The 21,464-nt window shown below is 36.6% G+C and overlaps 2 protein-coding genes across 2 annotated transcripts in view; one reads left to right on the forward strand and one right to left on the reverse strand.

Annotated features, from left to right (window-relative positions):
* Positions 1–197: 197 nt before the first annotated feature.
* Positions 198–21,464, reverse strand: part of SAV1 (salvador family WW domain containing protein 1) — a 30,434-nt gene continuing 9,167 nt past the window's right edge. Inside the window, exons 3-5 of the mRNA XM_001927720.8 lie at positions 12,677–12,947; positions 9,552–9,695; positions 198–1,849 (exon numbers count right to left, since the gene is read on the reverse strand). Of these exons, the coding sequence (XP_001927755.3) occupies positions 1,648–1,849; positions 9,552–9,695; positions 12,677–12,947 (617 nt within the window). The 3' untranslated portion in view covers positions 198–1,647. The remainder of the gene's footprint in view (positions 1,850–9,551; positions 9,696–12,676; positions 12,948–21,464) is intronic.
* Positions 5,833–7,946, forward strand: LOC146406925 (transmembrane emp24 domain-containing protein 2). Its single transcript, XM_084981007.1, has one exon. The coding sequence runs from the start codon at positions 5,932–5,934 to the stop codon at positions 6,535–6,537; it is 606 nt and encodes a 201-aa protein (XP_084837133.1). The 5' UTR covers positions 5,833–5,931; the 3' UTR covers positions 6,538–7,946.

Raw genomic sequence — 21,464 nt, forward strand, 5'->3', positions numbered from 1 at the left:
ATAAACTCCTATCTTAAAAAAAGGCTAGTCACATGCCTGCAAAATAACTTTTCTCACTGATAAAATTCTGCTAGCCCATTTTCATTTTCCAGTACCCCTTTCATTATATACTCTTTCCTTTGTCTCTAGGCCTTCTGAATAGAAAAATCAAATATTTCTAAGCACTATGCACAAAACATGGACTCAAATGCAACACATTTAGTTTCCACAAAAATATATTTAATAAGCTTGTTATATAAAATCAAACATTTAACACTTTCAACATTTTATCAATAATTCAAACTTACTGGTATCTAAATCTGGGAGTTTATATTTTGGAAGGTAACCTAAATGAAGAATTTATTTACATATTTACAACACATGTAAATATAACTAGAGCTATTTCAACAAGTGTTGAAATTCACAGAATTTTGTAGGCTACATGTGCCATAAATTTGCCTGCAATCAAATGTACTATGCTAATTATGAACAATGTCTTAATAACTACTAAACCAAAAGGGAAAAAATGAGGGGGAAATACTGGGGTTTTAAAGTTGTGTGACAAACTCTTACAAGATAAAAGATCTGTAAATCAATTTAATGACCAAGATTTCTTAATGAATCCCTGATTGTCATTTTTGGCAGCTCAACCCAGTCCATCAGGATGGCAACGTGCTATGCTGTTGGGAACCCTCCAGTGTCTCATCAGAATCACGTTACTAAATGCCATAAGAGCCCTGGCACAAAGTAAGGAAGTTATATTAGGAACTGTGACTGCTGTACACACCTTCCCACACAGGCTTGGGCCTTATGCCTAATTTAATTCCTGAAAGATTACAGGTCCTTCACCCTTTCAGACCAAAAAATACTTTTTCAACATGTTTTAAAAGGGTTCTTTACATTTGGGGGCAGAGGAACTTCATACATTATATACAAAAATTTATCACCCAAATCCCATTTTATGTTTTGAATGGTAATATTTAAACCATCCAATTCCAGGCAATATTCCACATGAAAGCAGTAGACATCTTTTTTTAAATACTGCATAGGTTATCTCTCTGCTTTTTTTTTTTTTTTCTCTGCCTTTTCTAGGGCCGCTCCCTCAGCATATGGAGGTTCCCAGGCTAGGAGTCTAATTGGAGCTGTAGCCACCAGCCTACACCACAGCCACAGCAACGTGGGATCCGAGCTGCGTCTGCAACCTACACCACAGCTCATGGCAACACCAGATCCTTAATCCACTGAGCAAGGCCAGGGATCGAACCTAAAACCTCATGGTTCCTACTCAGATTCGTTAACCCCTGCGCCACAATGGGAACTCCCTCTCTGCTTTTTAAAGAAAGGTACTGCTACTATAAGAGTTTACTGACTGATAATTTCCTACTTAATATCTGGTTAAATGACATTTCTTGCTACATTTGTTGCCATCAAGAATATTCAAAGCAGTTTCCAAATATACAGCATTTAGAAGTGTTTGCCAGGTTGGCTCTTAAAATGATAAACTCACTTTTTTCTTAATAAAAGAATATTTTTAATAACAAAATATATGTAAAATTAGATTTATGATGTCCAAAAAAGTAAGCTGCCTTTTTAACCAAAGTACTTGTTTGCAGTTTTTCATTTGTGAAAAGATTTTAAAGCCCTTAAATTTTATTTATAAAAATTAACTTAAAAATTCTTGCCATGTTGCTGGGCATACCACTGTTGTCTCTGCTTGCGATTTTCCAACTCTGTGAGAAGAGCCTGTCTGTAGGCTTCATACATTTTAACAATCTGTTCCAGTTCTTTCATGAAAAGCAACTTCAGCATTCCCTGGTATGTATCCAGGTCAGCCAGCTGGAAGAGTTCCCACTTGAGAATGTGGTCATATCTGTTTTAAAACACAATCAAACATATTCACAATGTATTCATAAATATGTATTTATAGTAGTAAACTGGTCTGTTTTTATAAATATCAATTTTACTAAAACTAAATATATCATAAACCTTAAAATAACTGAGTTATTAACTGCTAGTTAAATAGACTATTTTTTAGGGAAAGGAGAAAACTGCTAATATTACTTCATTTCAATTGAAGTTAAAAAATACCCATTTCTATTCATCTTAAATGTCAGTTATTCTAATATTAACACTAGACAATGAACACAGATTTCCAACCACTGTGGTTCTATAATTTCTAAAGAACACATTCCACTCTATACATAAGCTCATTCAAAGTTAACTGTCAGGAACTTAAGAATACTTTAGACAACACTGCTCTTGTAAAGAACAATACACAAAAATGGGCAAGATCATTTGTGTCATTAGTGTTGAGACCTGCTGTTCACTACAGGAAACAAGGAGCTAAACAGAGAAAGGAAAAGGAATTATCATTTGTGGGCTACATTTTCCTGAGGTTGAGTATACAGTATTATAAACTGAACAGAACAACACAAGCAGAAAGGAAAGAATAAGCTCTTTACGAAATGAGAAAACAAACTACACAATGTGGGATGGACTCACCTAAGATTATATTTATATACATTTCCAAAGTCCTTCTTCAGTGGTAAGCTGAGATGGAAGTATGCAACAGACTACTAAAGCAGTAATTTTCACTTTGGAATGAAAGGGGTCTGAGGACAGGACTCTAATCCAGTCTTCTCACTTTATACATGAAACCTAGAGAAGCTATATACATCTCTCTTGCAAAACTGTTTAGTGACTAAAAGATCAGAAAGAGAATTATGGACCAAGATGCATCGGAGTAATAGTTCTGATGTTAATACCTACCAAGACTAGAGAAAGAACTTGACCTACAGCAAGGCATATATTTATATAATATTAAAGTTATACTTCTCAAATCATATTGCAGAATGGACATAACAGGAAGACCTTCAATTGTAAATTCTAATAAATTTATTCTTAGTAATTATTGACAAGATTTCCTACCTGATTGATGATCCTCTGATGGGGAACTCATTTACCATCTTATTCCCAAAGGAACATCTAACATTTTTTAAAAATGGACAAAGTAAACAAATACAGAGCTTGGCGTGCTGCCATACCTCTCTGTACAACTTGGGTATGTGTACTAGGAATACCAGAAGCACAAAACACAAGATCAAAAAGTAAACATTTTGTTGGATACCAAATTTACTAATTACTTAATGAGCACTGAAAATTTACTAATAGAAATATCTCTTTAGTGAGAAACTCCAACTACTTGCGGACATAAATTGGAGAACTAGCATGAGAAATACTCAATGAGCCCCTGTGAAAAAAGTTTTAAGATGTTTCCTAGAACTTCTGCCATTCATGTACCTTAAGATTTCACTTATTTGTTTGAAACAAATTCATAATTCCTAACAAAAACCTTCATCTTTCTAAGTCTGAACTACATTAACTAAGGAGCATTTCAGCAGTGTCCACAGATTCAAGATGCTTAAATTTATGCCAGGTGAACTCTAAAAATGTTAAAGCTCATTTATTGCCTATGTACTTTCTAGCAAGGGAGAAAAAAAAAAAAAGAGAGAATTAATAGGGTAATCTTGGTAAATACCGTGCTTATTCCCAATCACAGCATTTAGCATCAAGAATAGGATTCTGAGTAGAAGCAACAAAATCAGGATAATTAGTGAAAATACTTTGGGAAGAAGAAAAAGCACTTTAAGGAAAAGCATAAATGAGCAAAGTATGCAATGTGCCAATTTCCATTCCAAATTCTTGTCCCTGCTGTTTCTATGCAGTTACTTCCCTTCTGCCTATGCTTGCTTTTATTTTTTTAGAAAAGTATGTAATTCCCATTCTTCTTCACAAGCCAAATGATCTGCTTCAGTTTACCTTTTAGCCACTATGCTCTAAATACACAGGTAAATCATTCAGAAAATAGGCTGTAAACTACTCCAATATCCTTCCTTTTCTTATAGCACCTCTTTTGCTGTTTTTTCTTAGGGCAGTATTCTATCCAAACAGTACTTATAAATAACACATATATATATATATTCAAACAATAATTGCTGTAATGCTACCAAAAAAACCATGTGCACACTCCAGTGGATGCTGCCCTCAGGAGCCAAAAGCTGCTGTTCCCAGCCCTGGTTATTATAGTGTAGCCCCAGTTCCCTGTGCCTGTCTTATGTAACAGTGTACCCACTCCTTTCCTCCTACACCCAGAAATGAGTCAACAGTCATACAGCAGGAACACCAAGTCACAGGAATAAAATAAGGGTCTGTGCCACAATGCTGTTGGGTGTGTGTGTGTGTATGTGAAGAATAATGGAAAGTAAACATGTCCCTAATGGTCTTTTTCCTGTTAATGATTAAATCTTATAAATTTACCCTGTAGTTCAACTAGAATTACAGTTATATGATACATGACAGGCTTCTGTGAACAAATTTAGAAGCATAACTAAAATTAATAAAAATTTAAAACATCTGTTCTAAAGGTACATGTGCAAAAATTACTTTGCTAAATTATTGCTAAAGACAAAATTAAGGCATTTTTAGGAAATAAGATGTCAACTGTTTAACAAAAGGAAGAAACACGCTAATTTTTGGCTAAAACCTCTTTTTTATTAAGTAACTGATTCTCCATTATCTACTTCAAAGAACAGTTCACCTTTTGTTGACAAGACAATAGTAACCATTTCCATCCTCTTCAGAGATAAAAATTTAGGATCAACTAAAAGGTAACAGGTCTCTAGACCTCTTGTTTTAAGCAGTAAAATACATACTCTCTATTCTTACCGGCCAATTTTTGGAAAGTTCTGATCTATTTGGGGAAAAAAAAAAAAAAAAAAAAAAAAAAAGTTGATAGTTTCCTAAAGTTTTATAACTAGCTCATAGAACCTGAGTTGAAAGGGATTATAATCTTTGAGTTATTTTTTCTCATAAGAAGCAAAGAATTCCATTTTAGTACTATTTTTTCCCCAAAAAGGAAAAGCTTTCTATGTTATTTCTTTCTACAATGGCTATAGAGTAGCAATAACATAAAGTAGAAAGAATAACCCTCCTCAATCTTATCAGCTTCCAGAAGTGACAAATGTTTAACAGACACACATTCCTCCAGACTTAAGGAAATATATGAATATATTATATATGACTTAGGATCAGCATATGAACAAGAGCTATGTACAATACAAGGTCAGTGGTATCATGATTGAAAGAAGAGGGGAGAAAGGAAAAAAAGTCCATCTGGTATGATTCCTCATCCTATTCCTATACTATATGGATATTATCAGATAAAGAGGCTTCTGTAGGTTAGCTCAGACACCAAACTATGCTTAATTTCTGTGAATATGTACATAATTTCAAGTAAACTAAAGCCAAACTGCTGACAAGCTCTGTTTACACCTTGCAGGATAATATTTATAACTAAAACGTTAAAAAATACACTGACAAGGCCTAAATTTGACTTATGGGAAAAAAAATCCTAATGCTTTCAGATCAGAGTCCTCAAATACCATCTTGTCTTTCTGCACCAGGCCACAGAGATCAATAGCTGTGAGTTTATAGCACCTGGCCACAGAGATCAATAGCTGTGAGTTTATAAACTGAGAAGATCGGGGAAAGTGTAAGGGAATGTTTATGTTGGCCAATAATTAACAAATATTTCATAGTAAATGACCAATAACTTTATGATATTTAATTATTCTAAGTTCACTGTACAACCATCTTTCTAAAATTCTTCTGTGGGCTATTTTATGCTGATAATTTTGGTTTTTGAAACACAAAAGGAGTACTGAGAATAAACGTACAAAACATCACTTTATATAGTTGTTAACAGTACTGTACATGTAATTATTATGTGTAAAATACAAAGTACCAGGAATTTGATACTCAGTAAATGGTAATTAGTATTAAGAAAGTAGTGGGGGCTGAGGCGGCGGCGGCTGAGAAGGTAGTGGTGGCGGCGGCGGCCACGGCGGCTTTGGAGGCCGCGCTCCCGGTCCTGGCTTCGGCCCCAGCCCCACCATGGTGACGCTCGCTGAGCTGCTGGTGCTCTTGGCCGCCCTCCTGGCCACGGCCTCGGGCTACTTCGTCAGCATCGACGCACATGCCGAGGAGTGCTTCTTCGAGCGGGTCACCTCGGGCACCAAGATGGGCCTCATCTTCGAGGTGGCCGAGGGCGGCTTCCTGGACATCGACGTGGAGATTACAGGGCCTGATAATAAAGGAATTTATAAAGGAGACCGGGAGTCCAGTGGGAAATACACATTTGCTGCTCACATGGATGGAACATATAAGTTTTGTTTTAGCAATAGGATGTCCACCATGACTCCAAAGATAGTGATGTTCACCATTGATATTGGGGAGGCCCCAAAAGGACAAGACATGGAAACAGAAGCTCATCAGAACAAGCTAGAAGAAATGATTAATGAGCTTGCAGTGGCAATGACAGCTGTAAAACATGAACAGGAATACATGGAAGTTCGGGAGAGAATACACAGAGCAATCAATGACAACACAAACAGCAGAGTGGTCCTTTGGTCCTTCTTTGAAGCTCTTGTTCTAGTTGCCATGACATTGGGACAGATCTACTACCTGAAGAGATTTTTTGAAGTCCGGAGGGTTGTTTAAAAGGCCTTTTCCTAATGATCCCAAGCGCATAATTTCACTGTTTACCAAACGTCTTGGTCATAATAATGCATCAGTTTCTACATTTTTATTTTTTGAACTGTACATTCACAGCTTATGTTTCTTTGTGATTAATAGATTTGGGGGAAACACCTTTTTAGGAAAGTTATAGTGAGAAATTTATGTTTGATTGGCATAGTTTCATATTTGAATTCTGCCTCCATTACACAGATCCTTCCAGAACTCAAACACTGTAAGTGGAATATAGGTGTATAGTCCTTATATCTTCTCCTTTTGTTTTCATAATAAAATGCAGTTTGTTCAGGATAGTACTTTATTGATAGTACTTTACTAAAATGACTGCATTCTTGTGATCCCTTATCCTGCAGTTCAAGTCATTAAAGATTCAGTTTGTTGAGTCCCTATGAGAAACAACTGTCTGAATCTTGACGTTTTCTCTCCAGCCTGAAGGTTGGTACTTTTATCCTTTGTCTATCTTGTTTTTGCTTTAAAGATAAGACTTATTAATCCAACAACATTTTTCCTCCTAAAGTTTTACTTTGAACCTTGCTTTGAATTCAGTCACCTCCACTTAAAATTATTGACACAAACAGCTAATCACCATTTTTTGGTTTCTGCCTAACCTTTTAAGAAGGCTCTATTAGAGCCATTTCTCTGGGTGTTTCAGCGAATGGTAACACTTATTCTTTCTCTGCTGGCACATCCCCTTTCTCCACTTTTGGCATGTTGGAGGTATGCATTCACTTAATTGGAAAAATCTGGGTTTCTGATGCCAAAGGATTAAGCCTCTTGAATTTCTTTGCAGTGATATACAGCCACTATTTTATTTTTATCAGTGGCATTTTGGCCACTGTTTAATTAGGGTACTGAGCAGCATTGTCAGTACTAGGGTTTTTGTTTTCCTTGGGTCTTTCTTTTTTGGCACATGTGAATTTTGTTTTGTATAAAACGAAATGACTTTCTCTTGGTCGCTGATGATGGGTGTAAAATTAAAAGAGCATCTGGTTTTGGCGTGGGGATGATCCAGGATTATGTTGTGACTAATGTATATTAGTCACTTGTACAATTTTTTTGGATCTTTGCAAGGGGACAACTTCAAGTAACGAGTTTTATATAATTAATTTAAATTTGTTAAAGGTTTTCATGTTCAGGATAAACAATTTTTCAACCTTGGGTGAAAATACTTGCAACAGTTTAAGGTAACCATTTTACCTTAGGACAACTGTTGCATGCCAATTTCTGTGTGTCTGTGTGAAAACACTTCAAAATTGAGTTAAAAGATGTAAATTTAAAATTGGTTGTGTATCTAATCTTCCCCAGGTTCAGTAAATAAACAATTCTTTTTAAAAAAAAAAAAAAAAAAAAAAAAAAAAAAAAAAAAAAAAAAGAAAGTAGTAATGACAAAAATTAAGAGTATGAAGAGTATGAACTTTGAAGTTAAAGGTTTAAAATCCACCACTTAACAGTTGTGTGATCTGGGAAGAAACAAAATTTTTTTCAACTATAAAACAGACTGAGGAAGGTTCTATGAGATAACCTACCTAAAGGTTTATAGTACAATATGGAACACAGGTAGCAACAGCTATTTACTTTTAAACCCCCACCCCCTTTTTTTAGTTCCCTTTTTGGTTGCACCCATAGCATATGGAAATCCCAGGCCAGGAATCGAATCTGAGCTGCAGCTATGACCTATGCCACAGCTGTGGCAACATCAGCCACACCAACCCCACTGAGCTGGGCTGGGGATCACACCCACCCCTCAGCAGCAACCCAGGCCACTGCAGAGACAACGCTGGATCTGAAACCTGCTGCACCACAGTGAGGACTCCCAAAAACCCCCTTTTCTGAAATCACAGCACTCTGTATATACCACTGATACTAATCCTTATCACATTGGGTTATTAATCTGAGTAGCTACTTCTGCTTTCCCAGAAGAGAAGCTCTTTGAGGCAAATATTTCATTTATTCATGAATACATTCTAAGAACAGTGCCTATTATGGCACCCAACAAATATCCTCAATGAGCTTCGCAAACTCGGAGCCATCTATAAAAACTAGCTCATGTATTTTCCTCTTTTAGTGCAGCTTTCCTTGCTCACTCACTATAATAATAAGAAACCATAACTAAGGGACTTACCCAAGTCACCCACTATGCCCATTTGCTTTAAAATGCATGATTGCTTTTAAGCCTCACCAGGAGTAAGGTAGGTAAGGTAACTAAGATTACCCGCTGTGTTTCAGTAGAGGAAAAACACTGAGAACTAAGTTCAGTAACTTGCCCAAGGTCATTCACTAAGTAGGTGATGGAAACAGAAATCACGCTTTCCTTCCAACCAGTTTCCCTCACAAGCAATATTAACCACTATTCTGTACCTTCACCCCTAATAATAACAATCATTTACTAAGCTTTCTCAATGTTCAAGACACTGTTATACATGTTTTAGATGCATTGTTTTATTGAGTACTTAATAGGCTTAAGAATAGGTACTATTTACTATCTCCAGTTTATAGAAGACAAAACTAAGTTAAGCACCCTGTCCAGGGTAACAATGTGTCAGTGAACACAGAACATCTCAGAACTTTAGCCACCATGCACAGTATTTCCTCAACACCCTTGTGTCCTTAAGTTATGCTCTTTTTCACATGTGCATCTAGGACTTCTCTGGGTCCCTCCTTTTATCACAAGAGATTGTATCACTAATTTACAAGTTATTCTACCCCTATGAGAATGTAAGCCTTTTACTGAATCCATGTAATAGCACAAGTTGGCACACAAAGAAAGTGAAGATTCAATAAAACTTTGTAAAACTTCTGTTTCTAATCAATAACTTTTCAACTTTACAAACTCTGATAGCCTTTCTTCAAATAAAATATCATTTAAAAGCCCAGTATTATTAAGAGAAAAAACATGGTGCTACACAGGTAAAACAGCCCAGAGACTCCATTCCGCTCTCCATTCACTTTTCAACAAAAATTTGTGCTATAAATTCACTTACTTCACAGGGGCTCGAGCATAAACCTGAAGCCAGTCAGGAATTTCTGCAGCATGATACGGATTTGCAGGTACCAGAAGGGACTGATTTCTTTCAGTTTGCTGTGGCTGGTATGTAACAGGAGGAGGTTGATCATATCGAGGTACGCTAAGAATAAAGAACATTCATTAGGATAAAGGCCCTCAATGAAACAAGAAATAGTAATAAGTGTTTTTCAATATGCCTCTTGCCCCAAATTCTACCACCTAAAAAACATAAAAATCTTGGCTTTTTAAAAAAAGGGAAGTAAAATCCACCTTCTCTTGGAAAATTGTAGGTCATTAATGATGGATATAAAACTAAACTAAATCTTAACATATTTTTAAGAGATTTCTCTGGTTGGTATTTATTCTTTTCAAGGGCAACTTCAAAAAAGGCCATAAAAAAAGTCAGAGCTAAGTTATAACCTTTAGACAGAGGCTTAAAACTAGAATCATAAATTTTAGTAACAGTAGTAATTAGCTGTAAATTTATATTGGAAGGCTTGATAATTTTTCTCAAGATAAAAATGGATATTTTCTTCCTCCTTTAGGCTGAAAAGGGGGTTTGGAGTAGGTACTATAGCAGGAGTGAGTACTATGCTTGAAATGCCCACATTAGCTGTACTATTTTTTTCTGCTTTTAATAACTTTAAGAAAGTATATGGGAATTAGAATTGTTCAGAACCTGTTTTAAATCAGAGACTTAAAAAAGCCAACTCTTGGAGTTCCCGTCGTGGCACAGTGGTTAACGAATCCGACTAGGAACCATGAGGTTGAGGGTTCGGTCCCTGCCCTTGCTCAGTGGGTTAACGATCCGGCGTTGCCGTGAGCTGTGGTGTAGGTTGCAGACGTGGCTCGGATCCAGCGTTGCTGTGGCTCTGGCGTAGGCTGGCAGCTACAGCTCCGATTCAACCCCTAGCCTGGGAACCTCCATATGCCGCGGGAGCGGCCCAAGAAATAGCAACAACAACAACAACAACAAAAAAAAAAGACAAAAAAAAAAAAAAAAAGCCAACTCTTTTAACTAGTTCTAACAGGTCTGTGTATATTGGGGAGGAAAGAGAACAGCAAGGTGGGCTGGGGGCTGTTATAAATGGAAAATCTTAAGGAAAGCACTGGGCCACTTGAAGGTTAAAGACTGAATTGTGGGAGACCAAAAACGGCCTATCCTTAACTTGGATACTAAGTTGGAAATTGCCTCCAAACATAAAGATTTATGTGTATATCAGAAAAGGTCATTTGATAACTAAACTAGGACAAAGTAAGTGCTGGGTTAGACTATGGTTAACAATTTAAAGATCAATGTGCAAATGGCACTGAATTTTATCTTCATTTCTTTTTTCATAGATAGGTACAAAGTGAAATATCCCTTGATGTCACAAATGGAAGGTGGGAAAGAACTAAGGCTTTGAAGTCAGATACCCCCTGAGGGGGGGGCGGTGTTGGGTTGGGGCAGTTAACCTCAGTTTGGCCACTTATAGGTTGTATGAATGTAGGCAAAACTGCTTCACTTCTCTTATCCTCAGCCTCCTTATTTGTAAAACTGGAGCTAAACAGTAAATGACCTAATATATGTCAAGAGTTCTATATACTGACTGGCATAATATAGATAGTTAAATGGCTACTAATTAATTCTACTTGAGCCTAAGACATTTATTCTCTCTTTAAAGTTTAAAGTTGATTTGCGGAGAGACACAAATTAAATTATTGTGAAAATTCTTCATAAACTATAAAAATTCCGTAATAAAATTAATGACGGTAAACAGAAAACTAAGTTCCATATACTCTCAAATCTGGTTATAAGGAACAGAAAGCCTCTGCCACCTAGTGATAGCAAACTGTAACCACATGTTTTTGTTGTTTTTTTTTCCTGCATTTCTATCATTTACTCATTCAACAAACATCTACCTATGTGTGTCTCTATATTGGGTGCTGGGGACACAGAAGGAATTAGTGGGACTTACTATGCCCTTCGGTGGGGACTGTGACCAGGTGGGAGTGAAGCTACAAATTACTCACATGTCACAGGCCTGAAAATGGAAGCCAGGGAAAGTGCAGTTTGCTTGCAATGGTAAAAAGAATAGGCAAAGGGGCCTGAGCTTAACACAGGCAGAGCAGTTGACTTGGTTCTTTTGAAGGGATGACAACTTCAGTTGTTTAATAAATATTGACTGAGTGCCACTAAATGGAATCCATGAAAAAAATGCTTTTCAAAGTTGAATTAATAAATCCAAATGTGTAAAACTGTTAAAACAATACAGCAATGATAAAGCTTAGTTTTCTGGATGATAATGTGAAAATTTATTTTCATAATGATATTAATGGTTCTAAAAAACACAAATGCTTGCTCTAACCAAGTATCTATATTATGCTAGATATACTAAGCAACACCTATCAAAATGCTGATGATATTCTACCCATTTTTAATTTTATGGCTCAGTTCTTGAGAGCTCAAATATAGTTAACTAGAAATGTTGCAATTTCCATACTAGACTTTCTATATACTTTGAAGTCCAATGTGTACATGTATAACACACTTCAATTTGGCTTAGTCATATTTCAAGTGCTCAATAGCCATATATGACAACTGGCTAAAGAATTCATAGTAGAAGTTTGGCCATAAAAGAGATCTACTGATAAGGCCAACATCATCAAAACAGCCCAAAGGATCATTGGTTGCATTTATCAAACAGATTTGAGATGTTCTGTGCATTTCCAATTTTTGCTTTCTTGCCTGGCAAATAGCAAGACATGTAATTCAAAACATATATTCTGGCACATTATAAGGCAGGTCTGTATTTTTTATAAAAATTTAAATGTAAGGAGATAGATGTTTTATTTACTTGCTTCAATTTCCAGGTATCTTTAACAAAAAGCAGAATCTGATCACAAGAATGTAGATCTTGTTTTTGAGGCTATTTAAAAAGTTTTTAACTATTAAAGTAATTCACTACTAAATATAAGTCCAGAGAAAAATCTCATAAACTTTGAAAAACATAGTTTTCAAATTAAACTTCAGGATGCCTTTCTCTTTAATGAAAATATGAATTTACAGCTTAACATTATACAATCTCAAAACAAAGAGATAAAATAAAGTTGATATTTTACCTAGGAGCACAGGGATGCCTATATTGAGCCTTTTTATTTGTGTGATCTACATAATAGGTTCCAAATTCTGATGACTCAACTCGCTCCCATCCTGGAGGAAGTCCTTCTCGCTCAAGAGGATGGCTCCAATGAGTTGTATTTGTGTTGTGATCTATATAGTATTTCCTCCCTCTCATTGTCCAGTCCACAGACCAGCCAGGAGGAAGGGGTAAATCTTCAGAACCATGGTTTGTTAAATTTCCTAAAGATGTAGCAGCAATTCTCCCAATACCTGAAAAGAAAGAAAAAGAGAATAGAACAATTATTCATAGCTAAAAAAAAAATGACATATGAGAAACACAAAATTAACTATCTCAATCATACCCTTCTGTTAAAAGCCATGATTTTACATTAATAGATTTTTCATAAAACTAGCCAGTATTCCTATTATTTAATTACAAAAGGGAGGAACCAGACTTCCTCTTTGAAATTAGGCTTTTTTGGTTGATGCTTCCATCACCAGGTTATACAAATGTTTAACTACTAACAAAGCTTCTTAAGTATGTATACTGCTAAAGGAAAAGTGAAGGAAAAAAAAATTCACCTTATTCAAGATTTAAGATGTGACATTTCATCTGAAACAGCAAAAATAAACTTGTAAAACTATTCCTAGTTGGTAATTTCTTAAAAATAACTTAGCTGTACCATAATAAATTCATCAAGGTAGCACAGTATAAGGTCAACATACAAAAATCAACTAAATACCTACATACTAACAAATGGAAACAAATTATAACAGCTCCAAAAAATCAAATATTTACATACCAATCTAACCAAAAAATTGCAGGATCTGTATGCTGACAACACAAAACATTGATGAAAGAAATGAAAGAAGGTAAGTGTGGCCAAGATGGTGGATTAGACAGACCTTGAACTTGCCTCCTCCCACAGGAGCATCAAAATTATAACTATTTGCAGAGCAACTACTAATGAAAAAAGACCAGAATCTAGCAGAAAAGATCTACAACTAAAAATATAAAGAAGGAACCACAATGAGGTGAGTAGGAAAGGTGGAAACACAGTATATAGTTAAGACCCTTATCCCTATGTGGGCAATCCACAAAGAGAAGAATAATTAAAGACATGTTGTCCTCAAGGAGCGAGAGGACCTAGCCCCACACTGGGCTCCCCAGCCCAGGGATCCTGCACCAGGAAGACAAGTCTCCAGAACTTTTGGCTTTGAAGGCCAGCAGGGCTTACTTTCAGGAGAGTCAAAAGGCTGTCTGAAAGAAAAACTCCACTCTTAAAGGGTACACACAAAATCTCATACACTTTGGGACCCAGGGCAGAAGCAGTAATTTGAAAGGAACCTGGGTCAGACCAACCATAGAGAGCCTCCTGGAGAGGCAGGAAACCGGAGCTGACACTGGGGACACAGATTCTTGTGAGAGATATTTCAGGAGTTTATTCTACCACAAAGATACTGGTGCCAGCAAGATCCATTTTGGAATCCTTCCTCTAGCTTTTTAGCACCAGGACCTTGCTGTGCCCACCAACCTATGGTCACCAGTATGGGACACATCAGGCTAAGGCAAGCAACGAATCCAGCTGGGGCAAAGCCCCACCTACCAGCAGGCCAGCTGCCTTAAAACCCCAAGACCACAGCCACCCTAGAACATGGTCCTTCCGCAAGACGAGGACCAATACTGCACACCAGTGCACTAGCCCTAGCCCTGGAATCCCCAAGGCACTGCAGCTAGACACCTTGGGACCCACTTCACCCATGAGTGGGGCTGGCACTGGCTCTGGGACTACCCTCGCCCACCAGTGGGCAGGCACCAGCCTCAGGAACTCCTGGGCCCTGGACCTATGTACCAGCAAGCTGGCAAACCACCTTTATGACCCACATGGCCCTGCAGAGACCCCAGAACCCAGCTCCACCCACCAATGAGCTGGCACTAGCTCCTGGATCCCCTGGGCCCTAGCCCCATCCACCAGTGGACAGATACCAGCGCTAGGATCACTGTAGCCGGCTAAGTCAGGACCCACTAGCAGGATGGAATCAGCCACAAGACCCCATAGTCCCTGGCACCATCAACCTGCAGGCCAAAAACAGATGTGGAACATCTCAAGCTACAGAGCCAGCTATCCTGGGATCCAGTCCCATCAACCAGTGGACCAACACAAGCTTTGGGAACACCCTGGACTCTGCCAACAATGGACCAACACAGCTCTGGGACACCCTGGATTCTCCAGTGGCAGGAACTAGCCCTGACCACTTGCAGGCCAACACGAGTTCCAGGACTCCAAAGGGCCCTGTAGCCAGAGACCCTGGGACATGGCTCTGCCCAACAGAGAACCATGTAGGAAGGTTAAAACATAAAAGTAAAATTGCTTATATCCACAATAAGAAGCTAAGGGATACACAAGACAAAAAGATGTTAAATATGATGTCAAAAACAGTAAACGTGGTGGGGAGGGGTCAAATGCAGTGTTACTAAAATTCATTTGAACTTAAGAGTTCACCAGCTTGACATAATCATATATATAAACACATATATCTATATAAATCTGTAATAAATATACATGCAAAAAAGAAATCCTAGTCATCATAAGAGCAAAAGAAGAAGGAACAAAAAGAACTACAAACACAACCCCGAAAAATTTAACAAAAGAGGAACAAGTACATATATCAGAAATTATCATAGGGGTTACTGCTGTGGAGCAGTGGGTTAAGGATCCAGTATTGTCTCTGAGGAGGTGTGGGTACTATCCCTGGCCCAGCACAGTGAGTTAAGGATCTGGTATTGCTCAGTGTCAACCTGGCCTGAGAACTTCCATATGCTGTGAGTGCGGCTGAAAAAGAAAAAAGAAAATCACTATAAATGTAAATGTACTAAATACTCCAAGCAAAAGACACATAGTAGCTAAATGGATACCAACAAAGATACCATGTATATGGATGCTATTATACATGTTGCCTACAAGAGACTCACTTCAGATCTTTTCCAACCACTATGCGATGAGACTACAAATAAAATAAAAAGAAAAAACAGCAAAAAACAAGTATAGGCTAAACAACACACTAATAAACAACCAATGGATCACTGAAGAATTTTTTTTTAATTTTTAAAATATCTGAAGACAAATGAAAATGAAAACACAATGATCCAATATCTATGCTTTGCAGTAAAAGCAGTCTAAATGGAAGTTTACAGCAATACAAGCCTACCTCAAGAAACAAGAAAAATCTCAAATAAACAAACTAACCTTACACCTAAGGGAACTTGAAAAAGAATAAAACCCAAAGTTAGTAGAAGAAAAGAAATCATAAAGATATGAATGAAGAAATAAATGAAATAAAGATGAAAACAGCAATAAGAAAGATCACTGAAACTAACAGCTGGTTCTTTGAAAAGGTAAGCAAAACTGATAAACCTTTAGCCAGATTCATCAAGAAAAAAAGAGCCCACATCAGTAAAATCAGAAATGAAAAAGGGAAAGTTACAATAAATAGCAGAGAAACACAAAGGATCATAAAAGATTAATATGAATAATTATATGCCAATAAAATAGACAACCTAAAGGAAATGTACAAATTCTGAAAAAAGTATAATCTCCCAACACTGAACTAAGAAAAAATAGAAGATATGACCAGACCGATTACCAGTAATGAAACTGAATCAGTAATAAAAACACTCCCAAAAAAACAAAAGTCCAGGACCAGAAGCTACACAGGTGAATTCTACCAAACATTTATAGTAAACATCTACCCTTCTCAAACTATTCCAAAAAACTAAAGATGAAGGAACACTTGTGAACTCACCTACAATATCAGCATCACCCAGAAAAGAAAACCAAAGACATCACAAAAAAATGACAGACCAATCACTGATGAATATAGATGCAAAAATCCTAACAAAGTAATAGCAAACCCAATCCAACTACATAGTAAAAGGATCATATACTGTGATCAAGTGAGATTCATCCCAGGGATGCAAGGATTCTTCAAAATCTGCAAATTAATGTAATATACCACATTAACCAAATGAGGAATAAAAATCATATAATATCAATAAGATGCAGAAAAAAATTTCCCACAAAATTCCATATCCATTTATGATAAAAACTCAGCAGAGAAGGTATAGAGGGAAAATAGCTCAACAGCAACAACAACAAAAAAAAGCCATTTACAACAAACCTACAGACAACCTAACATTACACAGTGAAAAGCTGAAAGCCAACCTATTAAATTCAGGAACAAGGCAAGGATGCCCACTCTCCTTTCTCCCCAATCCTATATAACAGAGTACTGGAAGCCCTAAACACAGCAATGAGACAAGAAAAAGAAATAAAAGGTATCCAAATTGGAAGTTTTTAAAGATAAAACTGCCACTCTTTGCAGATGATGTAACATTTTTATAAAGAACCCTAAAGTCTCCATACAAAAGCTATTAGCACTAATAAATGAGTTTAGCAAGATAGGATATAAGATTAAAATATACAGAAATCTGTTGCATTTCTATACACTAATAATGAAATATGAGAAAGAGAATGAATAAAAGCAACTCCATTTAAAATCACATCCAAAAAAAAAAAAAAAAAATCCCAAGGAGGTGAAAGATCTACATGCTGAAAATTATAAAACACTGAAGAAGAGTCAAAGAAATGGAAAGATATTACATATTCTTATATTGGAAGAATTAATATTTTTAAAATGGCCATATTACCCAAAGAAATCTCTAGATTTCATGCAACCCCTATCAAAATATCCATGACACTTTTCATAGAACTAGTATAATCCTAAAATTTATATGGAACCCAGACCTGCCAAAGCAACTTTGAGAAAAAAGAATAAAGGTGAAGATATAATCCTCTAAGACTTCAGACTATAAGACAAAGGGTACAGTAATCAAACAGCATGGTATTGGCACAAAGAGAGACATTTATCAATGGCAGAATAGCACAGAAATAAACCCACACACCTGTGGTCAATTAACTTACAACAGAAGAGGCAAGAATATACAACGGAGAAGAGATGATCTCTTTCAACAAGCAGCATTGGGAAATCTGGACAGCTACATGTAAAACAATGAAATCAAAACATTCCCTCATACCATATACAAAAATAAACGCAAAATGGTTTAAAGAACTAAATTTAAGACATGACACCACAAAACTCCTAGAAGATGACACAGGCAAAATATTCTTTGACATAAATTGCAGCAATATGTTCTTAGATCAATCTCACAAGGCAAAAAATAAAATAAAAATAAAAGCAGGAATAAACAAATGCGACCTAATCAAACTTAAAAAGTTTTTGCACAGCAAAGGAAACTATCAATAAAATGAAAAGACAACATACAGATTTGAAAAAAAAAGATTTGCAAACAATGCAATTGACAAGGGGTTAATATCCAAAATATACAAACAGTTCATACAACTCAGTATCAAAAAAAAAAAAAAAAAACAATTAAAAAAAATGGACAGAGGAGTTCCCATCATGGCTCAGTGGCTAATGAACTTGGCTAGCATCCATGAGGACACAGGTTCAATCCCTGGCATTGCTCAGTGGGTTAGGGATCCGGCGTTGCCATGAGCTGTGATGTGGGTCGCAGACGTAGCTCAGATCCTGCATTGCTGTGGCTGTGGCATAGGCCAGCAGCTACAGCTCTAATTCAACCCCTAGCCTGAGAACCTCCATATGGTTCAGGTGCGGCCCTAAAAAAGGACACACACAACAAATAGACAGAAAACATAAATAGACATTTTTCCCAAAGAAGACATCCAGGTGGCTAACAGGCACATGAAAAGATGCTCAACACTGCTAATTTTAAGAAAAATGTAAATCAAAACCACCATGAAGTACCACCTCACACAGGTCAGAATGGCCATCATCATAAATCTACAAATAATAAATGCTGGAGAGTGTATGGAGAAAAGGTGGACAAAAAAAAAAAAAAAAAAAAAAAGGAGTTCCCATCGTGGCGCAGTGGTTAAGGAATCTGACTAGGAACCATGAGGTTTCGGGTTCGATCCCTGGCCTTGCTCAGTGGGTTAAGGATCTGGCATTGCCGTGAGCTGTGGTGTAGGTCGCAGACGCGGCTCGGATCCTGTGTTGCTGTGGCTCTGGTGTAGGCTGGCAGCTACAGCTCCGATTCGACCCCTAGGCCAGGAACCTCCATATGCCGCAGGAGCAGCCCAAGAAATGGCAAAAAGACAAAAAAAAAAAAAAAAAAAAGAAAAGGCAACCCTCCTACACTGTTGATGGGAGTGTAAAATGAAATTAAATATTCTGCTACTGCCATAAATAAAAAGGGAAAAAAGAATTAGCAAGCAATTCCCTGAAGGAAGACTGCAAAGAAAAGCAAGAACCCCAAAAAATAGATATAAAGACAACAGAGATAATAGCTGTGCTCAGGAAAGTAATAAAAATGAAGACAAAAACTGGAAGAACAAACATGCAGTGTTTTTTATGGTGGAAAAACCTGGCAAACTTCGCCAAGTGCTGAAGGTTAACATCATCAACAATGCCCTATAGAGATCATGTATCTTCTTTATATAATACCATGAAGAGACTTCATGTCTATGGTATTCTTTTCATAAACAAATAAGCCCATTCAAATCATGAGAAAAACATCAGACAAAATCCAAATTGAGGGACAGTCTACAAAATCTCTGACAAATATTCCTCACAACTGTCAAGGTCATGAAGAACAAGACTAACAAATTGTCATACACCAAAGAACACTAAGGACACATGACAACTAAATTCAATGTGATACTCTGTATTGTATCCTGTAACAGAAAATGAACATAAATGAAAAAAAATGGCGAAATTCCAATAAATCTTGGTTTTCAATTTTTTTAAAAAAAAATCCTTGAGTTCATATACTAAAAATAAAAACTCACTGGTTACCTCTGGAGGTGGCAAGGGTACCAACTCACTCTGAAAAATGGTCAGTAAAGGAAAAGTTCTAGCATTTAACCTGTATTATATGAACAGCAATCAAATAATTGATAAAAGAAAGCTCTTCATTATAGAATTCCAACTAATAAATAAAAAAATTAAGAGTATCAATATTAGCAGCACCTAATGAAATACTGATCTAGGCAATAATCATTAATGGTTTCCAAACCAATACGTGAAAAGCTGCTGGAGAACATCATGATAGATGAACTGGGATGACATCTGATTCCATGATCAATTTTAATATCACAAAAAGAGAAACCAGTCGTTATGTGTCTCTTGAACTGACGCAATAGAATGTATATAACACTACCTATGTTTTTTTTGGAATAAAAAAATGCAAGAAAGAAAACAAAATCACTCTTACTCAATACTCCTTGGGAAGAAAGGCGTATTATATATCTCTAAACATATGGTGACTAGAGAACAAAACAAAGCTAACAAGCTTTTTTGGTGAAATTAACCTTGGCTTCTGTCACCTGCAATTGAACATTTATTTGTTAATTGTTCAGTACTCACAGAGAAAATATTTAAATAGAAAAGAAATAAGCCAATGTATTAAAAATACGCACATAGCAAATAACTAAAATCACAATGCATATGCAAGCAATGGCTTTATACTTTCTCATACTTCCATCACTAAAAATGTTGTAGTACCAGCCACAACCAAAGATAGTAATCGGTTTTTATTTTATTTTATTTTATTTTATTTTATTTTATTTTATTTGTCTTTTTAGCTATTTCTTGGGCCGCTCCCGCGGCATATGGAGGTTCCCAGGCTAGGGGTCGAATCGGAGCTGTAGCCACTGGCCTACACCAGAGCCACAGCAATGCGGGATCCGAGCCACGTCTGCAACCTACACCACAGCTCATGGCAACGCCGGATCCTTAACCCACTGAGCAAGGGCAGGGACCAAACCCTCAACCTCATGGTTCCTAGTCGGATTCGTTAACCACTGCGCCACGACGGGAACTCCGATAGTAATTGTTTAAAAGAATTACAGTCAGTGTATTAAAAGTGAGTTATTGATAAGAACCACAAAATTTTGCCTCAAAAGAGGTCCCCCTAGAAAAACAGATTTCCAAATGCAGCACTGAAAACAAAAAACTATTATAGTATTTAAAACCATACAAGCTAGGGAGTATTAAAGTTTATGATAATATCATTTTATCTGCTTAGAAAATCCAAATTTCCATATACTGAACTTGCCTAAATCTAGAAACACATGTAACTTTACATTTAATCAATAGTAGATATCAAACACCAGATTTTAAACCAGGATAAACGAAATTCATATTTAGAGGAAACACAAAGACTTCTCTGTAAAATCTCATGTCCAGGAACTAAACCCTGACAAACTGATAAGGGCCGCCATGAAATCCACAAAGTTCCAGATAGGCTCATCAGCTTTATCAATGTCATGTGAAATCATGATTTGTAACCTTTTTAGAGCTATCTAGAAGCAGTTTCATTTCATGACAAACTCCACCTGTACTTTCTGAAACTGTCATGTGCACTAAGTTTTTTTCAAACTATTATTTTGGACAATTCTATAAAACTTAATCAGAGATGAATGTACAGTACAAAAAGACTGGAAACTGATCTAAAACAAAAAACATCAGAAAGTCTAGCAGACTGAAAAAAAAAAGCTCTATCAAGCTCTAACACACTAGACCTCCACTCTTAAATTACGCTACAAAGTTGAAACTTTAATAACCAAACATTCCAAATCTGGAAAAAAACAAGGAAAAAGCACATAACACTCCTACAAAGAACATAAGTACTAACAATTATGAGTATCTATTCCGTCCACGGCCCTTTCCATATTTCATACTCAA

Source organism: Sus scrofa, chromosome 1 (genome assembly GCF_054392235.1).
Source record: "Sus scrofa isolate SSC_HxYL_T2T_F1_AM1 chromosome 1, Sscrofa_HxYL_maternal_Yorkshire_Landrace_v2.0, whole genome shotgun sequence".
NCBI lineage: Eukaryota > Metazoa > Chordata > Mammalia > Artiodactyla > Suidae > Sus > Sus scrofa.

Excerpts from the sequence above, each read along its gene's own strand:
- LOC146406925 (XM_084981007.1), top strand. The coding sequence starts at position 5,932 with ATGGTGACGCTCGCTGAGCTGCTGGTGCTCTTGGCCGCCCTCCTGGCC.